This window comes from Prionailurus viverrinus, chromosome D4 (genome assembly GCF_022837055.1).
Source record: "Prionailurus viverrinus isolate Anna chromosome D4, UM_Priviv_1.0, whole genome shotgun sequence".
Lineage (NCBI taxonomy): Eukaryota > Metazoa > Chordata > Mammalia > Carnivora > Felidae > Prionailurus > Prionailurus viverrinus.
Window position 1 is genome coordinate 87653007 of NC_062573.1, and position 21154 is coordinate 87674160.

A 21154-nucleotide genomic window follows, 5' to 3' on the forward strand; every position below is an offset into this window, starting at 1 on the left:
TGTTTCTGTTTGCAGATGAAAGCTTGATAGGTATCGTGTTTCTTCTTGGTAATTAGACCGCAAGTTGTTTTGTAGTTAGAACTAATAGAAGTGGCTTTGCTTTGTTTCTTAGCATTGACCATCTGACCATCCCTTCCCGTTGTGGGAAGGGGGTGTTGCGTCGTATCTCTGAGGTGTTTGACTGTTGGTTCGAGAGTGGCAGCATGCCCTATGCTCAAGTTCATTATCCATTTGAAAACAAGAGGGAGTTTGATGATGCATTTCCTGCAGACTTCATTGCCGAAGGCATTGACCAAACCAGAGGATGGTATGTTCTTTGTTCTTTCAAGAATTTTACTGATTTCATTTTATTGGATTTCAGGGTATTTTACTGAGCACCTAACATCGATTAGCTGGGTGCTAGGGGGATTGTGTCAAACAAAACAGGCTCTGTTCTTGCCCTCTGCCCCTCACCACCCAACATATTATTACAGTGTCTTTTGAGGGACTCCTGGATGGCTAAGTCAGTTAAGTGTCTGACTTTGACTCAGGTCATGATCTTGTGGTTCGTGAGTTCAAGCCTCACATCAGGCTCTCTGCTATCTACACAAAGCCTTCTTTAGATCCTGTCCCCTGTCTCTGCCCTCATATGCTCTCGTGATCTCTCTCTCTCTCTGTTTGAAAAATAAACATAAAAATAAGTAAATAATAAAGTTTCTTTTGTGTAGAGATCTCTCACTGCAGTAAAGCTGTTTTAGAGTTTGAATTATTTCATTGACATTTTGGAATAGAGAGATTTGTTATACTTGAAGATTAAGTGATATAAAACAAAATGTATGTTCTTACTCATTTTAAACAAGCTACTCAAATGTTTAATGAGTACTTACATGTAAGATAATGATTTGGGTGCTACAGATTTAAAGAATACTTGGAAGAGTACTCAGATGTTAAAGCTAGCCTCATAAAATCAACATTCTAAAAAATCCAGACTTGGGGGGAAAAAGCAAGGAGGGGAAGGCTTTTGGCATTGTTTTTATCTGGTGCCTGTTTAAAGCAGTACCCTTGTCTTGTGGGTTAGAAAAAGGTGAGTTCCCTTCTCGTGGATGAGAAATTTGGCTGGCCCAGGTTCTAATTCCACTTCGATTAGTAATGTTTTTACAGCAGTGTTTCAGGAACATTAGTGTCATTTTCTACTTTTACATCTTGCAATAGACATCACAAATTGAATTCCAGTCTTAACGTTCCAGAAAGTGCCATTTTCAGCCTCCAATCCATTTATCTTTAGGAACAGGTCCAAAGCCCTTCTTAGGGAAGCCCAGATGTCTCACCAGCAGGTCATGTCCCTGGGGGGGTGGCGATGTCTGCCAGCCCTTGACAGTCCTGTGGTCCCTCAGTGCACGTCTCTCCCCGCCTGCCTCAGGCTCAGGCTGCCTGTTCTGGTAGCCAGGATCTCCTGACCCACCTTCAGAGGAAGGCTGTCTGGTCCACCCTCAACCATCCATGTCCTGTCATGTCTTGGGGTGCAAAACCAGGTTGGAAGTGACACTGGAGCATCACTCACTAGGGTGGCTGCAGGGATGTGGTGGAGTTCAGGGAACAAGCGAGCTAGCAAGGCAGCAGTGTGCGTGGCGTCTGGCAGAGCAAAGATGTCATCTGCATTCCTAGTCTCTGCTGTCTGACTTTTGGGGGAGAGTGCCTTCTGCATCTCCTGTCCTCAGACTGTCTCATGTGACATTATGCTAAGGCCACACACACCTGAATTTTCAGCCTGGCATGTCTAGGGGTCCCAAGGGGCTGCCAGCTGCCCCCTGAGGAGGGCGGCAGTTCTGTCCTCAGCTGCTGGGGTACTTTATTAGCTTTCAGTCACATTTTCTGTTTTCTGACCTGATTTGTCTGCAGTGGGGTCCTGTGTGGTTTTTCAGCACACCCCCAAATGTTTCCAGTGTCACCAGCCAAGAACTTTTGTCATAAACAATTAATAAAGGTAACTGATCTAAAATAGAAATTTAGTACTATAAATAAACATAGTCTTTTTTCCTTTGCTCAGATTCCTTTTCTGTTGTTGCTGATCTGTTTATGGGTTTTTTCCAGGTTTTACACCCTGCTGGTGCTGGCCACGGCTCTCTTCGGACAGCCGCCTTTCAGGAACGTGATTGTGAACGGGCTCGTCCTGGCCAGGCAGGTGCTTGTCCCTGGCCCTTTGCTCTAGCAGCCATGGTCCGGGTGGGTCTAGCCATTTCTTGTTGCTGCTCTTCCCTTCTCTTCCCTTACCTTCCCTCCCCTCCCTTTCCCTCCCTTCCTGCCCACTTCTCTCCCAGTGTCGGTCCCTCCCAGGGAGAAGGGCAGACTGGAGAGTGAGGCCTGAGGGGGGTGGGGGCATGCATCCTGTGATAAAGTACATTCGCTGCTGGTACTTATTTAATCTGTACCCTGGTCCTTTAATAAAGCTTCTTTTTGTCTTTTTAACACGAGGGAACTATGGGTTCTAGAGATTTTCGAAGTCATAGAGGATTCTTATTTTTTCTTCTATTACCCGTAGTCATTTAAAGTCAAGTGCAAATTACTAAAAATAAGAAGTAAACATTTATATAGATACCTTGCCTTGTGCTTTCCGAGGCAGGACATTGTGCAGGCCCTGCTGTGAGTGTTTCGTTTCCTCTCATCAGAGCTCCAGAACTGACGTGGGTCCTTTTCTTATCCCATTTGGACATTTGAGGAGTTTGAGATACAGAATAAGCAACTTGCTCAAAGTAACACAGCCAACGATGATAAAGTCACCTTGTGCACACAGGGAGTCTGGCTCTACTGTCTGTGCATGTTTGGAGTTTTTTGGTTTTTTTGTTTTTTTTTTTAATTTTTTTTTTCAACGTTTATTTATTTTTGGGACAGAGAGAGACAGAGCATGAACGGGGGAGGGGCAGAGAGAGAGGGAGACACAGAATCGGAAACAGGCTCCAGGCTCTGAGCCATCAGCCCAGAGCCCGACGCGGGGCTCGAACTCACGGACCGCGAGATCGTGACCTGGCTGAAGTCGGACGCTTAACTGACTGCGCCACCCAGGCGCCCCTCTTTGGAGTTTTTTTAATTGAAAACATTATTGAATCGTAGATTTGCGTACAGTTGTGCAGCAGTAACAGAGAGCCCTGGTGTGCTTTGCCAGGTCACACTTTTCACACCCAGCATCATCACCGCCCCATCCTGTTCAGCCCCCTGTCTCACATGTACCCATTTGCTGGCGTGCTTAGTTGCACACAGTTACCACACATGTAGGTCCCTGTGCCCACCAGCACGGTCAAGGTACTAAACTGTTTTGGCATCCCAGGACTCCCCCCTCCCCCCCCCCGCCCCCCCACCATTGCCCCTGGCCCCCCAGCAACCACTAGTCTGCTCCTCATCTCTGATTCCATCACTTCAAGTTCTGTTATGTGAATGGAATCCTACCCTCTATGACTTAGGGCCTGGCTTTGCCACTCAGTGAAATGCCCTGGAGATTCCTCGGGAAAGTTGTGTCCTCGGTGGAGCAGTTCTCCGGGTGCGGGTGACAGCAGCTTGACCATAGCCTGCTGGAGGACATGGGGTTGTCCCCAGTGGTTGCTGACTATGAACTGCTGTTACAGGCTTTTGTACCAATTCAGGTTTTCATTTCTCTGGGATAAATGCTGAGCCTGTGTTTTCAACTTCTCCACTGACTCACCACCGTGTTCGGAAAGACTACCTATTGTGCCCTTATGCCACTTACATTTATGTATTCCGGTTTGCAAGTGACCTATAGCCGTATGTAAAGGTAAACCGCGACAGTGACGCATTTGATTGGCATCTCCCTTTTGTTTTTTCAAGTGATGGCCAAAAAATGAGCAAGCGAAAAAAGAATTATCCAGATCCACTTTCAATCATCCATAAATATGGTGCTGACGCCCTCAGGTACAAGCCACTGCCCTGCCCTGTGTATAATGTCATTTTATGTAAGCTCCCTTTATTGATCGTGTTCCTTCATTTGGTTTATAATTAGCTTTTGAAAAGTGTGTGTGGTAATGTGGTCAGTTATGTTGGTGTGGTGTTGGCTCCAAACCTGCAAGGTGGTTTTCTAAATAACAGCAGTGTGTGCAAACCCAGAGGTATTGTGGGGAACTGGGCCTGTGTTGCTCTCGGGCCAGCTGCTGGGCTTTCTGCCTCCCTCCCTCCCCTGACTCCCATCTCCTTGGCCATTTAGTCCTTTTTTACACTTGCTCCTCAGAAGGGCCATCTGTGGTATATTTATGCTAGAGCACATAAAAACTAATATCGAGAAGCTTGTAGAGAAACTTGAGCCACCACTTGAAATAGGAGTCCTAGTCATGGACATGAAGTGTTTGGGTGGCAGGGGAACCACAGATGTCTCGTCCCGCCTCCTCCTGCCACAGACACGGAGACACATCCAGGGGCTGTGCCCAAGCACGTTGGCAATTGCTGTGTGGCCCAGGGGCAGTGAATGGGGTGTCCTCCCCCACCCCCCGGTTATCTGTTAGACTTCCCCTTGGGCCTGCTGACAACCTGAGAGCCACGTCAGTCATTGCAGTGAGGACTGTCCCATCTGGTGTTTAGCAGCACCCCTGGCCTCTGCCCTCTGGAGCCCTCTGCTCCTTCTGTGAATCCCTGCGGGTGCCCCTGGGTTGGCCGAGTGCCACATCTTGGTAGGGGTTACGTCTCGCCTTCGTTATTCACTAGTTTTCCTACACAGAGTAAGAGCTTTGTCACTTTTAAATTGACCATTAGAAGAGTATTGGTGATTCTCCCCCTTTATGTAAAAATGCTAATTTTCTTGTTTGTCTTGTCAACATGCCCAATAATAATATTTGTTTTAATTTCTATGTTCCTTTTCTGTGTGATTTTTCTCCTCATCCAGATTATATCTGATCAACTCCCCTGTGGTGAGAGCAGAAAACCTCCGCTTTAAGGAGGAGGGTGTGCGTGATGTCTTGAAGGACGTGCTGCTCCCGTGGTACAACGCCTATCGCTTCTTCATCCAGAACGTGCTGAGGCTGCAGAAGGTGTGGGCTTGGGTTTGTGTAGGAAAGAGCTCCATGGGCAACACCACAAAGCGGTCCCTGTGGATGGGGCTCAGAGCTGTTGGGGGGCCACCAGTGAAAGTGCACAGAGTCTGGGGTCTGCACTGGGTGGGCTGCAGCTGGCCTCTGCGCATGCTGGGCCCCTGCAGAGGAGTCCCCTTGGAGGTTTATTGATCCCCCACTTGCCCTCCCTCCTGGACCCCAGGCTGACAGGTGGGCTGGGGGTGAGTCTGCCGCCTGCAGTGAGGAAACGCTGAGGAGAGGCTGCTACACACGGTGCTCAGTGGTGCATCCGGGTCCAGGCTCTGAAAGTGAGAGACGTCCCACTGGGTTGTTAGGAGGGAAAACCAGGATTGTGGTGTGTGTGGAAGTGCCTTGGGGAGGTTCTGTGCCCCGTCTGAGAAGCCACCTCCCCTGAGGCTCCATTGCACGGGCGGGAGTGCCTGTCTGTGCTCTCAGGGCTCCTTTTAGGGTCAGACCCCGATACCACACATCTTCTATGTCCAGCGCCTTACTGTGTACGGTACCGTTGACTAATCACGCAACATTAATCCTTTCTGGAAGTTGGTTGGAGGCCACACTCCGGTGGGCTGGCTGTTCACCGTTGGCTGCCTCTGGCTCATCTCCTGATGTGGCCTCTCCCTGTGAGTCATGGAGGGCAGGCAGGTCCCTGCAGGCCTCTAGCTGGTGCGGGACTCGGGAGCACCATGGGGCTCTCCTGGGCTTGGCAGCCGGGCACGAGCTCCACCATCAGGCCCTCAGATCAGGGCCACCATTAGCATGGCCATTGCTCTGCCAGCCTGGGGTTGCTACAGTGTGGGGGGCATGGGTGAAATGGGCCTTCAGCTTGAGGAGGGTTTTGCAAGGGAAAAGGAGGGGCAAGTCAAAGCATTCAGTACAGTGGACAGTAAAGCAGAGATATAAATTCCTAGTGTTCGTGTTTGGATTATACACCTTCATCCAGTCCTGGCCAGCTGTACTAGCTTTTGCTATGCAGCTTTAAGTAACTAAATCCTACACTTACAAGACTTTGGAATATTTTTCAATTCATAAACTTTTTGGTGCAAAGGGATATTTTTCCTCTAAATTTTCTTTACTTCACTCAAAAGTGTAATTCATTGAGGACGTAATATCCCAAGTGTAGAGCTTATTTGGAAAATACTGCGACAGTCAGAAATTTAAATTGCCCATTGGGTTCTGGGGTTTTGTGGATTGTTGTGAGCTACTTTCAGGTGGAGTGATTCAAAGCATTCATTTCTGTGCAGTAATTTCCCCTAAGCACACAGAACGTTTAAGTGACTGTCACTCCCCAGGAGGAAGAAATGGAGTTCCTGTACAATGAGAACACGGTTAAAGAAAGTGCCAACGTGACAGACCGCTGGGTCCTATCCTGCATGCAGTCGCTGGTTGGGTTCTTTGAGACCGAGATGGCAGGTATGACTCTAGGGCCGGATATAAGGGCTCTTTTCTTTCTGATTGCCCTTTTGATGCTTAACTGTGTTTCTCTATAAACATAGAGAAAGTTTTATAGGCAATTTGAGAGAGACAGAACAGGAGACAAGTAATTGTTTCTTTTAATCTCTCAGGTATGGTTTTGTTAAGGCTTATTGTAGAAATGTGCTCAGCCTCACCCTGCCTACCCCAGGTACCATTGCAGACCTGTGGCCTTCTGTGGCTTCAGTGGTTCAGAACTCACCCCCACCACCTTTTCCGGTGGCAGGTGCTGCCTAAAGTCCTCAAGCTGCAGTTTCTTTCTGTGGAAAGTGCCTAGAGGCGTTGTTATGAGGCTCAAACCAAGATCGTGTGCATAGAGTAGCCGGAAGATAGTAAATGTTCAGGTAGTATTTGTTAACACGCATTTTTACTTATTTTTAGTCTGCTTTAATCATTAAATAAGTAGTCCCTGTTTGGTCTAGAAAAATTAGGAAATACAGGAAAATAATAATGAGGCAGATATTTCCCCATATTTCTGTTACCTAACAGCAACGAATTAGGTCTTAGACACAGGTGGGGAGAGTAGCTTATGTTGGTTTCCTGGAGGTAGGGGACGGAATAGCTATGAGTCGGAGAGAGAAATTCCAGAAACTACTAAAGTAGGATACCTGACATGGGTCTGACAAAGTCGGTGGGCAGAGGAGAAGAGACGGCTCTGCTGCGCATGCCCTGGCAAGTTTAACCTGCCCCCCCAATGCCCTGCCGTTCGTGCAGGCATATGGCCTCCTTGGTGCCCCAGCACCTGGCACAGAAGGATTCCGCCCCATCCCTCGAGGCCTGCGCCCACCCACTGAACATGTATCATTAAGGATCAGGTGACTATCAAGCTGTTGGACAAATTGATGTAAGTGAAGATGGAAATGAATGTGTAAGGCAGAGCTCAGTGCACACCCCAGGACACCTGCTCACAGCCATGTCCACCCGTCCCTCCTGAGTGATAGGAAACAAGCCTGGGGACTGTCTTTGGGCAGCACCTGAGCTCGGGCCTGTCTCCTGGGAAGCACATATGGCTGAGCACAGGAGATGAACAGCAGCCAACTCTTTACCTTCAGGCCCTCACAGACAGGGTTCTGAGGACCAGAGGGTCTGCAGTTCCCGTCAGGGACCCCACAGCGCATGGTACTGCTGTGTTGTGATGGTTCTGTGTGCCCTCCAAGGGTTGACACCTAGGCACAGGGAACTCTAGCCTCTGAGAAGGCGAGGGGTGTAGTGAACCCTAGAAATCACTTACTCCTCTTCCCTTCAGACTAGGCCTCCACTTGCCATGTCGCCTCTCCGGGAGTGAGTGGCCACTGGCACCTCAGCCCTGGTCTTTGTGAGCCCCGCTCTGCCTTTGGCAGCTTCTCATTGTGGTTACCAGTTTTTTATTTGGGGGTGGGGGAAGGGCAGAGACGGGGAAAGAGAGAATCCCAAGCAGGTTCCAGAGCCCCACACAGACCTTGAACTTACAAACCACAAGATCATGACCTGAGCAGAAATCAAGAGTCAGATGCTTAACCGGCTGAGCCACCGAGGCGCCCCGTGGTTACCAGTTTAGACCAGAGGCCTCGTTAACATTTACTGAACACTCTCATTGATATAAGTTGTATTTACTTATAATTGTTGGTCTTATTCTTGCTTTTGGTGTGTATTTTTGTACAGTGTGGAGTATCCATTAAGGGGAGGTGAACAGGAAAATCCTAACTATAGGCCCATGCCTCAAACATGGCTGGCTGAGCACCCTCACCGTTCTATTTGCCCTCGGAATTCCTCGGGAGCTCTCCTGTCTTTCTCCTTTTACAGCCTCCTCTGCGGTCTTTGCTGGACGTTTGTGGCCTCTAGGAAGCCTGTTCCACTGGGGATTTGGGCCAGGCATCCTCTGTAGGGGGCTGGCTCTGCACTGTAGGACGGTGAGCAGCTTCCCCGGGGCCCACCTGCCCAGCTGTGACCGCCAGAGTGTCTCCAGACCTCGGAGCAGAGCGTTCCTGGTTGGAAAGCACTGGCCTGGTGCTGTGCCTCAGCCCCTGACTAGAGCCCTCGGTGCATCTAGCACAACCTAGTGGACGCTCAGGGTAGCACAGTGCAAGGAAGTTGAGCTTTCGTGGTGCCACCCCACACACAGCACCAGGGAAACGGGCCTCATGGAGCCATGTGGCGTGCACCTGTGGCCTCCACCGCGGGTCTGGGGGCTCCGTTTCTCTCACTGACAGCGGGAGCTTGTCCTCAGCTCACACAGGGTGGTTCATGTGCCCCTGGACACCCTGACGGCCATGTGGTGCATCCTTGGTGCATGCCATCAGGGCTGTCCCTGTGCTTCTTCCTGTCCCCTTACAGTGCAGGCTGCAGTCGTGGCAGCCCTGGGGTGGCAGGGCAGCCAGCCCTGTCTTGTGTCTGGCCCTTGCCGTACCCCAGATGCTCACCTGTTCTTAACTGCCTGATCGCCTGCTTTCAGCTTACAGGCTCTATACTGTAGTGCCTCGCCTGGTCAAGTTCGTGGATGTCCTAACCAACTGGTACGTCCGGATGAACCGCAGAAGGTTGAAGGTGAGTGCATGCAGGCTGCTGCTGACAGATGGATATGAGGGCAGCAACAGTAGAGACACCTGGGCGTAGCCAGAAGAGAAAGGAATGTTTTCAGATGCTCTTGGTTTTTGAAGCTCTTTCTCTTTCTCCTTTTTACGTTGCAAGTTAACTGTATTTATCACCATTTAATGGATGGGAATCTGTAAGTTCTAAAAGTCACCTCACATATTTTCAAAACACAGCTAAGGACACGTCATATTGGACAGTCTCAGGGCCATATGAGACTAAGCTGAGCAGAATCTCTTAAAATACAGAAAAAATTCATACAGATACTTGCCAGTGTTTCTGGTATGGCTGTGATCCCAAGAGGGGCCCCTCCTTGGTTCTTCCTCTAGAGGGTCCATTATTTGTTGACAGGACTCTTCCCTGAGCCCGTGGGGGACTTGGCCTCGGTGAAGCCTGCATCCTGTCCCAGGCCCTAAGGCCACATATAGACCATGAGGGCACCTGTGCCTCATCCCATCAGTCTAAATTCAGGTGTGTGAATGATGAAGGCCTGTAACAGAACAGTAATTTCATTTTTGTTCGATAGACCACATACCTATACACACGTCTCGAGGGGCTTAAACTAAACTTTTCACCGTGGTTACTTCTGTATAACTTCATTATGGTTGACTTCTTTTTTTATAACCTTTGTGTTTTTCCTGCAATGATAGTGTAATTATTTCTTAAATATACAGTGTGTACGTTTTTTAAAATATACAGTGTATACATTTTTTTAAAATGAGAATCTTACCTAAAATTACTTTAAGTCTTCTGTACACATTTCTGTACGTGGCACCTGATGCCTGCAGGTCCTCCCGTCCACCTGGGCCTCCGAGGTGGAAAATAGCAGGGCCCATGCTGGCCTCCTGTCCCAGGCCCTCTGTCCTGTCCGCATGCTCTGTGCTCTGCAGGTCGCCTCCCAGTCTGATGCGTGTTCCTTTCTTGTTGACTAGGGCGAAAACGGGGTGGAGGACTGTGTCATGGCCCTGGAGACCTTGTTCAGTGTTCTGCTGTCTCTGTGCAGGCTCATGGTGAGATACTGGACCCAGTTCTGAAACGCCAGCTCCATTGCTGCTGTGTCCTCTGTCTGTGTCTAGTCTGTACCTATCCCCCCAGAAATAGGAATAGAAGCTTTAAAACAACTTGAATCTGTACTTCCTTTTCCAGAATCTTACTAGCTTGTCTGTGTCAGGAGGGGGTAAGACACATTCACTTCCTGTTCACACTGGCAGCACATTTCAGGGAGGGTGCTGGCCTCCAGATGGAAAAGCCACTGCTCCCTGTGAGCACACACCCATCTTTACCTGGATTTCTATAAAAACATGATCCTATCAATTAAAATATTCAGTGATACACAAGTGAAAATTCCAGCTTAGGTTCCCAATATCCTGTTACCACTTTTCTAGTGTGATGTTACAAGTCTTCTGTTCACTTCCTGAACATTCATGAACAGGAGCCTGCCTAGTACCCGTGCCTGAAGTCCGACTCACTCACTGTCACCCTAGGGAACATGTCCCCAGTTTACAGATGAGGTTTCTGAGGTGTAGGGACATTCAGTCGTGTGCATATTAATGTGGCCAGGGCTCCTGTTTTATTGCACACCTTCCTCTGGGATGTTTCGGGGCCTCCGGCCGCAACCCTGCTACTGTGCTGCACGGCATCCATCCTGCCAAGTTCAGAAGGAGGCCGTTTCTTTCACACGGTGTGTTCAGTAATCTCATGCCCACTTCTGTGCATGTCCCTGTGTTCTCTAAAGTGTGGAGCTGCTGTTTCCACTCTAACTGAAATCAGTTACTGATGGCTGTGTGTCAGTGATGTGATATCCGATGTCCTCACGCAGGCCCCCTATACACCTTTTCTTACCGAGTTGATGTACCAGAATCTAAAGCTGCTGATTGACCCCGGTTCTGTCCAGGACAAGGACACACTCAGCATCCACTACCTCATGCTGCCCCACGTTCGGTAAGAATCAAACACACATAAGCCTCTCCTGGGTCCAGGAAGGCTCACATGGCGGCCCTGCTCTGGCCCCTCCATGCCCTTTGCCCACCTGCTAGCCCGCCCGCTCCTCAGGCTGCAGAGGGGCTGGAGGGATGTTCAGTGTGGAGGCTCCTGGGGCCTCCCCTTCCTCACTGTGCATGCCTGTCATTTGGGACTGTTTTCTCATGGAGTCCCTCTCACCCCCACCTCTGCCACCAGGGAGGAGCTGATTGACAAGAACACGGAGAGCGCGGTCTCTCGGATGCAGTCTGTGATTGAGCTTGGGCGAGTGATTCGAGACCGCAAAACCATTCCGATAAAGGTTTGACGCTTTGTTTGTATTTTACGTGCACAGGCCTAAATCATTATGCCTTTGGAGCATTTTCTTAGAGAGCTTCCAGCAATGGTATTTTTTTTTTTCTTTTCTGCAACAGGGGTGTGGATGACTTAGTGCCAGATGAGCCTGATCAGTCTGGAACTTGAGATTCAGATTTTAACATTTCATTTTCCTGCAGTTTCAAGGGCTGGCTGCTTGGTAAACTTTCCATTCCTTTCCTCCTAGTATCCTTTGAAAGAAATTGTGGTTATCCACCAGGATCCAGAAGCTCTCAATGAGATCAAATCTCTGGAGAAGTATATCATTGAGGTAAGACCTCTGGCTTGTCTGTTTGGGTCCGAAAATAATTCCTTCTTTGAGAAGATTATTGTGACTAGTTCTCTTCAGTGAGGTTCACTTTGAATGTATCATTTATCCTTTCCTTTTGTGTGTCAGTACATTCATATGCCAAACCATCCACGGAATGTGATACTTTGCTTATAATCAGCATGCATTTTTGCATTTTTTACAGTGTAATTGTAATTCTTTAAAAGCAGTTCCAAGATCAGTGGATTTTGTTACCTTAGTGGTAATACACTCACTATCTTCATCCACTTATTTTCTCCAGAGTGTTTTGTTAATCAACCCAAAAATCGTTCCATCAAATCATTAAGTAACAGGTGAGCACGCGTTGGTCATGAGCAGCTCAGACTCTAGCACCAAGTATGGGGTGAGTCCCTTCCCGTCCAACGGCTTCTGGGGATGTTCACCAGGGCATCCCCACCAGGTTGTCGGAGCACTGTGTGCACACACATGTACACACCATTGACTTTGTGCTAGAGAGGACCACATGTATAGTTTTCAACTTGGTTTTCTCACTTGACAGTTTTTCTTAAAGGACTCCCAAGGTCAGAACCTAGAGACCTCCTTTATTCTTCTAACAACTGGAGAGTGTTTGCTCTCCGCTACGTCTTTGTTTAAATCACTTTCCCATTGTTGAAAACTCAGGTGTCTGACAACAAAGAAAAGGTATGTGTCTTTGTGCATATGTTAGCGTGTAGATGTGGGTGGGTCCCTGGGAGTGCATTTGGAGTCAGCATAAACTGTGATGTCAGTTATCTCCCAGAAAGCTATATTCCACGATGTTTTAAAAATAAATATATTTTTAATTTCAATTTTATGTTTTTACAGGTAATATTTAAATATATTACTGTAGAAAATATTAATTTCTAGATTTGGTTTTGAATTGCTTGAGGATTCTAGACATATATTAGGGACTAAAGAGTTAGATTATAAATTCTATAACTAATGCTTGCAGATAGGGTTAAAAATAGAGTATATTTAAATAGATTGTCTTAATCACTATGATCAGGTCAAGTAATCCAGTCAGGTATAATGACCTGCCACCTCCATTTCCTGCTGCATTGGTAACCCATAACTAGCACAGTCGAGGCAAGACATGTTACAGCCACCTGATTCTTCAGAAAATTGGTAACCTTCTAGAGCTTTGAGATTGCTCGAGTAAACGTTACTCCTGAGAGATGAAGTTCATATTTCTAATTCTAGAATCTTATTTAGTTGAGTTTTGCTCAACTGTCTTGAATGATCTGGACAAGAAGGATTTGTAAGTATTATTTATAGAGTTGTACAGCCATTGTAATTTTATAACGTTTTCATCCCCCCAAAGAGACACCCAGTATCCATTAGCATTCACACACCATTCTGCCCTTAGGACCCCACTGTGCCCTGGCAACCACAGGTGTAAGTTTTCGGTCCCTGGGTGTGCTTGCTCAGGATGTTTCCTGTAAGTGGAACCGGACAGTAGGTGGTCTTTTGAGTCTGCCTTCTTTCACTTGGCACCAAGGGTCATTCATGGTATAGGCTGTGGCTGTGATTCGTTCCTTTATTTTGCTAATAATGGTCCGTTGTGTGAATAGACCGCATTTTGTTTACCCATCACAGGTGAGGGGCTCTAGGGTGGTTCCACTTTTTGGCAGTTGTGACTTAGGTTACTATGAATATCAAGTTTTTGTGGACACACGTTTTCATCTCCCATGTTTCTGTTTCATCTTGGCTACCAACTATAGGAGTTGAATGTTCGCAAAGTTACACTGTCTACAGATAAAAACAAGTATGGCATTCGCCTAAGGGCAGAACCTGACCACATGGTCCTGGGCAAGCGGCTGAAGGGAGCCTTCAGGACGGTGATGATGGCCATCAAGCAGCTAAGCAGCGAGGAGCTAGAGCGTTTCCAGGAGACTGGTGGGTGTCTACCCCTGCCGACCCTGTCCATGGCCCTCACCTGATGCGGTCTCTCACCTGGGCTCCTGTTTGACCTGCACTGTTCCAGCCTCTCCTGGTCATAAACATGTTTATTACAAATACTTGTAATTTTGGAAAAGAAGAGACTAAAAATGCCCCCTAACCCATCACCCATCCATTTAATGCAGATTGAGTGCCTACTCTCTGCCACTGCTGGAGCAGTATGAAAATTCTGATTGATTTCCTTCTTGTTACACAGATAGTCATGTAACTGGAGCCTTACAAAATGGAGATGACGCTATAATTTTAAATGTGTTTTTCACTTATATACTTTATGTTTTATTCACTTTTTTATTTTGCACTTCTTACTTTAAGTGTGTTATTAGTCTTTAAAATGTTATTTCAATAATTGATATAATAATTTTCTTTCATAGGGATATCTGATGTTTTTAACCAGTCTTATTTTTGATTCTTTAGATTGGTTCCCTTCTTTTACTATTCTCAATAATACTGCAGTGAGTATTCTCACATGGAAATATTCCATAGAATTGATTCCGCTGAGCTAGATTTCCAGGTAGAACTTACTGAGCCAGATGGGTGGAACCTTCATTACCAGTGAATTCTGCAGATGCTAACGTGAGCCCAGAAACTACCCTAGTGAGAGCTGAACCCCCTGGTATCAAGTGTCATTGGTACTGTCATTGCTTTTGGAGAAAAAGCATGTAGGTTTTTGGAGGTGTCCAAATGAAGACTAGAATATATTTGAAAGAAAGGATTAAAGTCTATTTTGAGAAAGGGATTTAGCACTGAGGTTTGGAGCTGCTTGTGAGGGACAACTGGGTGAGAACTTCCCATGATTTCTCTAAGATCTCTAGAATTCATAGTTCAGTCTCAGATTTTGGCAAGATTGGAATTGGACTCATTCAACAAATACTTTCTAAAGCTTTTCCATTTGGTTGGCCCTGGGAACCCAGAATTGAGTAAGACAGACGGTGTCCTTATCCTCATGTGCTGGCCGACATTGAAAATTTGTGGAAATTGTAGTTTTGACAAGTGCTCTGAAGGAAAAGCCTAGGATAATATGAGGAGGTTAGGAAAGGGGACTCAGCCCCTCTCTCCTCTCCTCTGGGGGACCTTCCAGGTGCCCGGGAATTCTCAGCTCTGCCTTGATTAGAATCCTGTGGTCTTACTGTCTGCTCAGTGTGCTGCAGCCACCTGAGGGCACAAGGTGTTTGATGGCGAGGGCTCCCTCTGAAGCTGAAAATCGTAAGTGCAGAGGTGTCACAAGGGGAGATTTAAGGACTCAAATCAGATGAGTGGTCATGGAATTCGGGAGGAGTGTCCCTAAAAGTCCCCACATTTTTAGATAAAATTTATAAAGCATAGGAAGCTAGCAAATAAAAGTTGAGTCATAACCAACTTGATTGATTTGTTAAATTAACAATCTTTGATCAAACTTCAAATCACAAATCTAAGTTGTGTCAACAGATGGCCAAAATATTTTAAAATTCCTGAAATAAAATTTACTTGATACTAAAGATCTACAGGTTCCTTTTAAACTACTTTTCAAATGGATTTCTGCACTAATGGGAAGCAAAATGGTTTTCAGAACAGAGTGACATAAAGTCAGTGCTGACCAAGACCATTGTAGGTGACCACAGCAGGCTTCACCGCAGATGGGCGTTACCGACAGCCGCTGTTCGTGCGTCCTGGCTGCCATGGGAGGGTGGTGCCCAGCACTTCCCCCTGCTCACTGTTGGCTTCACGTCACCCTTGCCCTCCTACCCTCAGCAGGTAGTGGAACACCAGGGTCCTGCAGCCAGTGGGTGGGGGCCTGGGTCCGACTGGACTCTGCAGCCTGTTCTCTTCCATCATGCTGCTGTGTGTTTATGGTAGGGACATGTCACCTTTTGGCATAGGCCTTTGGATCTAGGGGCTTATATACACGGGTAGACGTTGGCGGTGATTTAATTGTCCTCAAGGCAGCTTGGGCAAGTGTAAAGGAAGTCTCTCGCATCCTTGACTGCAACAATGGCATGAGTCAAGAAGACATGATCTCTTATGAAGTCTCTGCAGCTTGATGCATCAGGGGGCACCTGGGTGGCTTAGTCATTTAAGCGTCCAACTCTTGATTTTGGCTCAGGTCGTGATCTCACAGTTCGTGAGATTGAGCCCTCTTGGCATTCTCTCTCTCTCTCTCTGTCTCTCTCTCTCTCTCTCTCTCTCTCTGCCCTCCCCCTTCAAAATAAATAAACTTTAAAAAAAAATGGCATAATATATTGGTAGCTGGGTGGCATGAGGAGGAGGCAGGGGGCTGATTAACAGTGGCAGCTGCTTCTCCGATAGGGACCATTGTTGTCGAAGGTCACGAGCTGCATGAAGAGGACATCCGCCTCATGTACACCTTTGACCAGACAGCAGGAGGGACAACGCAGTACGAAGCGCACTCGGATGCCCAGGTACTTCTCTTCCCTAGAACATTGCTTTTGCAGAAGATAGCATAAGAGGAGAAAGTATTTACCACCCTGTCCTGACAGCTCTGGCAGCCCGTCCTGGGGTAAGATCGACCAGGCATTCACCTGAGATTTCTCTAGTAAACTCCACTGTTGTCTTAACATGGCATTTCTTTGACGTATATGCAAATAGATATTTTGTGACCTCTGCTGGCAATCGTCGTGTCAGGTCGTACAAAAATGAGCAAGATGTAACCCCACTCTTCAAGGATCAAGTCGGTCACGGAGACAGAAAAGGAACTCAGTTCTTACTCTTCTGCATGATGAGTTACCTGGTAGAAATGGGCACAGGGATGCCTGGTGGCTCAGTTGGTTAAGCATCCGACTTTGGCTCAGGTCATAATCTCACGGTTCGTGAGTTCCAGCCCTGCATCAGGCTGTGTGCTGCCAGCTCAGGGCCTGGAGCCTGCTTCAGATTCTGTGTCTCCCTCTCTCTCTGCCCCTCCCCTGCTCACGCCTCTCTCTCTCTCTCTCTCTCTCTCTCTTTCTCTTTCTCTCTCTCTCTCTCCCTCTCTCAAAAGTAAGTATTAAAAAATTATTAAAAAAAAAAAAAAGAAAAGAAATGAGCACAGAGAAGGGCTCTTGCCCAGAGTCTAGCGTGGGGGCGGGTTGGTGTGGGACCTCCTGGAGGGGGACTTGCAGCAGTTTTAGATTTTGGGGTCAGAGCTTCTCTCTTTGCTTCCAACCAGACTTCTCTGGGCAGATGGGTCATAAGATCTCCAGGGTGGGAGTGGGGGGCTTGCGGGAGGCCCTCTGTGTGTAACATGCCCCGTGTAGTGGGGCGGCAAGTACCACGTGAGGAAGGCCAGCCTCCAGCTCCCCATGGGTGGATGGCATGAGGAGCCATCGGGGAAGAAGCTGAGACGAGGGTGGGAGAGTGTGAACACCCTGATGGCGGCCAGCCTGAGGAAGTCACTCAAGGAGGTGGCCTTGTCCTCTGGGATTCTTGACACAGGTTATGTGTTGTGAACCAGGGTGGCCCTGCCCTGACTCCTCCTCATCCGTCTCCAGTTCTGCCCTCTAGTGAAGCAAGTTTGTTCACTGATTGAGTTTCCTCAGAAATGTCTTTGGGGCTGGTGCTTGATTTACGAGCGTGCCCCCCTCTGTGCTGGCAACAACATTACATTACTCACATCGTCTTCAACAGCCTCCATGACAGATGGCGTAGGAAGTAGACAAAGTCAGTAAGCAGATGGCAGTTTCTATCCCATCAAGCGTATTGCAGTCCCCTGTAGAAATCACGTCTCAAATCCCCCGATCCAAAGGACAGCAGGGTTCCTGGCTGAAGAAACGGGGCAGCTCTGGGGCCCTCACCAGCTCGTCCACGGTGTGAGAAGCCATGCGGTCATGTGGGCCGTGACTGTTGACCCCACTCCCTGCAAGGGCGGTCACACAGACAAACAGCAGTTACACAGAGACTCAAGGTTCTCATGTGTCCTGGGAGCAGCACCTGCAGAACAGGAGACGCCAGCCTCTCCTGGCGAGAGGAATGGCTTCTTACAAAGAAGCACCTGAGCCATCCAGATGCTAGTGTGACTTTATCTCTTTTGCTCAGTGGGGTGAATAGTGCTGTGTTACAGACTCCTTATAGTTTAATTTACATACAGTTGTGCTGGGTTTGAGAACTATTCTTCCTTATATGCTCTGCACCATCCATTCCTACAGGCTTTGGTTCTCTTAGACGTCACCCCCGAACAGTCCATGGTGGATGAAGGAGTGGCTCGGGAGGTCATCAATCGCATCCAGAAACTTCGCAAAAAGGTCAGTTTGTCACGTTAAGTACAAGCAAACTGGGAGTTTTGCATGGTTGGTTTGTTTGTGTTGGTTGTTGGGGAGGACAGGAGAGGCAACTAATGTAAACAGGTAATTGTAATTGAGTAATGAGAATTAGTCCCAGATCTGCAGTGTGTACGTCGTACCCTGTAGGAAACGTGGGCCCTTCCCCTCCCTACTCAGTCACCCCAAACTGCACGTGGCTCTTTTGTTTCTCTGACTAGGAGCATTCAGCCAACCCCCCCCTTTGTCCACTGCTTTCAGTTCTCCAGGGTTTCCACAAAATCCTCTTCTGGATCGGTCGCCCTCCTGACTGGCACCAGACATGACAGCCGGTGTCCAAGGAAGGGCTCCTCGCTCAGGGATACACTGTTGCGTCTGGACTGAGGGGGTGGTTCTCCTCACTAGGGAGCTGGGAGCCAGGACGGGTGCACTGTGCCCATCGCTGGCCCGGTGAGGCAGCCAGGAGCTCCCACCCCACACCCTAACCCTGAGGAGGGGTCTCCTCCACACCCCACCCCTGGCAGAGGCTCCCCCACCCTGACCGGAGCAGGGGGGCCCCCACCAGCCCTTAGGCCAGGTGTCTGAGACCTGTGGTCTGGAGTCCAGACCTCAGGAGTCCAGCACGTAACAGGGTGCTCATGAGCTCTGCCTCAGTTCAGAGCTCTGTGAGCACGTTTGCACTCGGTCACTCCTTTGTTTCAGAGGAGGGTTGGGCAGGAGCCTGTGCCCTTCTGTAATGATCCAACATGGGACTGTCAGCCGTGCTCAGCAGCACTGTCCATTTTGATTAACAAATGCACTTTCTTGTAAATTTTCTGTATGTGCCTTCAGTGCAATCTGGTTCCGACTGATGAAATAACAGTTTACTATAAAGCTAAGTCTGAAGGAAAATATCTGAATAATGTTATCGAAAGCCACACGGAGTTTATATTTGCCACCATAAAGGCTCCCTTGAAACCATACCCAGTTCCATTATCAGACAACGTCCTTATTCAAGAAAAAACACAGGTGAGTTCTGGGTTCTGCTGAACTGTCAAAAGATACAAGGTTAGATTTTATGTTAAGTTTATGTTGTTATCTGTTGATATTGTGCCCCCAGTAGCAATTGGCACAGTCCTCAGTCCTGATACACTGGATCAGGTCTGGGAGGGGGCGTCCAGAGAGGGAGGGAGGGACTGTTCTCACAGCAGTTCCCTGGGGAAGGTAGCCAGTAGGTGCATGAGGGTTGCCGGGAAATCAGTGGCTGCGTGGGACTGCTTTATCTAAAACTAGAGAAGTTAATATTGTGGATTCTTTGACTGTTAAAAGCAAATAGCAGTTGACTTGTAAAGCAGTTAACTTTGATGGTAGTAGATTGTACATAAAATTATAACTACTTCATTTCCTGTTGGCACATTTTAGATGTAACTATGAAAATGTGAAACCAAGACATGGAAGATATTGGCCATAATTAAGAAATAGGTGATTAATAGAAGAGGAAGGAGTTCCTTTTTGTGTCAGTTATGTATTGAGTCATTTGTCCCTTGTCTCATTCCTCCTCTATAGGGGACAGGCTGGGCTGGATGTCACTGTTGTTTCAGTGGATCAAGTTACAAGATAGTTTCATTTTTGTTTTGTATATTTTTTTTTTTTTAATTTTTTTTCAACGTTTATTTATTTTTGGGACAGAGAGAGACAGAGCATGAACGGGGGAGGGGCAGAGAGAGAGAGGGAGACACAGAATCAGAAACAGGCTCCAGGCTCTGAGCCATCAGCCCAGAGCCCGACGCGGGGCTCGAACTCACGGACCGTGAGATCGTGACCTGGCTGAAGTCGGACGCTTAACCGACTGCGCCACCCAGGCGCCCCTGTTTTGTATATTTTTAAGAGAACAAGGTGAAAAGAGAGAAACATGAAGGGAAAAGCGGTAGCTTTTGACTATTTTAGTGGTGGGATTGAGTATGCTCTCAGAATTGTGCAGAGCTCTTGGCGTGAGGAGCAGTTGCTGTGTTAGTTGGTGACACTGTGGTCGGTGCTGCAGTTACTCAGTCACATACTCTCATGTGCTCAGTTAAAGGGATCTGACCTGGAAATTACACTCACCAGAGGATCATCCCCGCCTGGGCCTGCTTGTGCATATGTCAATCTTAACATTTGTACAAATGGCAGCGAGCAAGGTAAGAATAAATGAATCCTGTGGTTTGTACTTTATTTTTTAGCTAATCCTATGAATGTGTTTTGTTTGTTTTTTTTTTTTTTGTAATATTTATTTGTGAGAGGAGCGGGGAGGGGCAGGGAGAGAGGGAGACACAGAATCCGAAGCTCCAGGCTCTGAGCTGTCAGCACAGAGCCCGACGTGGGGCTTGAACCCACAAACTGTGAGATCATGACCTGAGCCAAAATCAGACACTTAACTGACTGAGCTACCCAGGTACCCCTAAACCTATGAATGTCTTTAAAGCTGTTCTAAGAGAACTAGGAACATCATATAACTTTCTCTTTCTAATTGCCATCAAAATGAATCCACAGAGGTAAACAGTCAGACTTGTACTTCCAGGAAGTAGAGTAGGCATACTTTTCCCTATTCTTCCCACAAAGTACCACCAAATACCCTGGGTGTGATACGTCAGAAGATGCAGACCAATGAGGACCTTGAGGCCAACAAACTATGGAGAGTTCCCTGGTGTTTCTTTTTGCCTCACGTATCCCAGACTTGGAGCTGAAGAAGTTGGCAACTGGAAATGCCAAGTGCAGACAAAACGTCCCAACAAATGCTGCTTTTTGTAGACAGAGGACCAGGAGGGGTGTAGCCTAGCAAGACAGAAAACTTCTAGACTTCTTCTCTACTGCAGCCAAACACAACAGAAAAAACTATGGCCCCACTAACACTCAATAGCAGCAAAGGCCAAGTGAGGAGCCTAGACCTTTGCCAGGCTGAGGATCCTCAAGGTCCTGTCGCCACCATGGTGTCAGAAGCCCAAACACTGAGCTGAGACTTTTTCATCCTCCCTGGGCAGCAATAAGCCCCTCTGCCCGGTACTATCACTGAGACCACTGGGCAGTACCAAGGCGTCCATTCCCTCACTACCACCCAGGGCTGATGAGGCTATGAACTGCCACCATCCTGCAAGGGGGTCCGTGAAGGCTGCATGGGGAGCAGTGAGGAGGCACTCATACTCTTAAAGGCCAAGAAGATACCTTTGGGTTGGGTGGGAACTCTCTCCTCGTGCTCTCCACCCCTGTAGTACTGAGGAGTCCTGACC

At 47.8% G+C, this 21154-nt stretch overlaps 1 protein-coding gene across 5 annotated transcripts in view; it reads left to right on the forward strand.

Moving 5' to 3' along the window:
• IARS1 (isoleucyl-tRNA synthetase 1) overlaps positions 1 to 21154 on the forward strand; it is a 68242-nt gene that overhangs the window by 34597 nt on the left and 12491 nt on the right. For 4 of the 5 annotated variants that reach the window (XM_047830857.1, XM_047830859.1, XM_047830858.1 and 1 more), the window contains exons 16-30: positions 113 to 307; positions 2071 to 2157; positions 3817 to 3900; positions 4862 to 5006; positions 6338 to 6458; positions 8950 to 9041; positions 10019 to 10096; positions 10906 to 11027; positions 11265 to 11367; positions 11608 to 11691; positions 13449 to 13623; positions 15970 to 16082; positions 17802 to 17897; positions 18744 to 18920; positions 19963 to 20068. In XM_047830857.1, the coding sequence (XP_047686813.1) occupies positions 113 to 307; positions 2071 to 2157; positions 3817 to 3900; positions 4862 to 5006; positions 6338 to 6458; positions 8950 to 9041; positions 10019 to 10096; positions 10906 to 11027; positions 11265 to 11367; positions 11608 to 11691; positions 13449 to 13623; positions 15970 to 16082; positions 17802 to 17897; positions 18744 to 18920; positions 19963 to 20068 (1778 nt within the window). Of the gene's footprint in view, positions 1 to 112; positions 308 to 2070; positions 2158 to 3816; positions 3901 to 4861; positions 5007 to 6337; positions 6459 to 8949; positions 9042 to 10018; positions 10097 to 10905; positions 11028 to 11264; positions 11368 to 11607; positions 11692 to 13448; positions 13624 to 15969; positions 16083 to 17801; positions 17898 to 18743; positions 18921 to 19313; positions 19374 to 19962; positions 20069 to 21154 lie in introns of those variants that run through there. The other variant, XR_007146436.1, reaches the window with a different exon arrangement.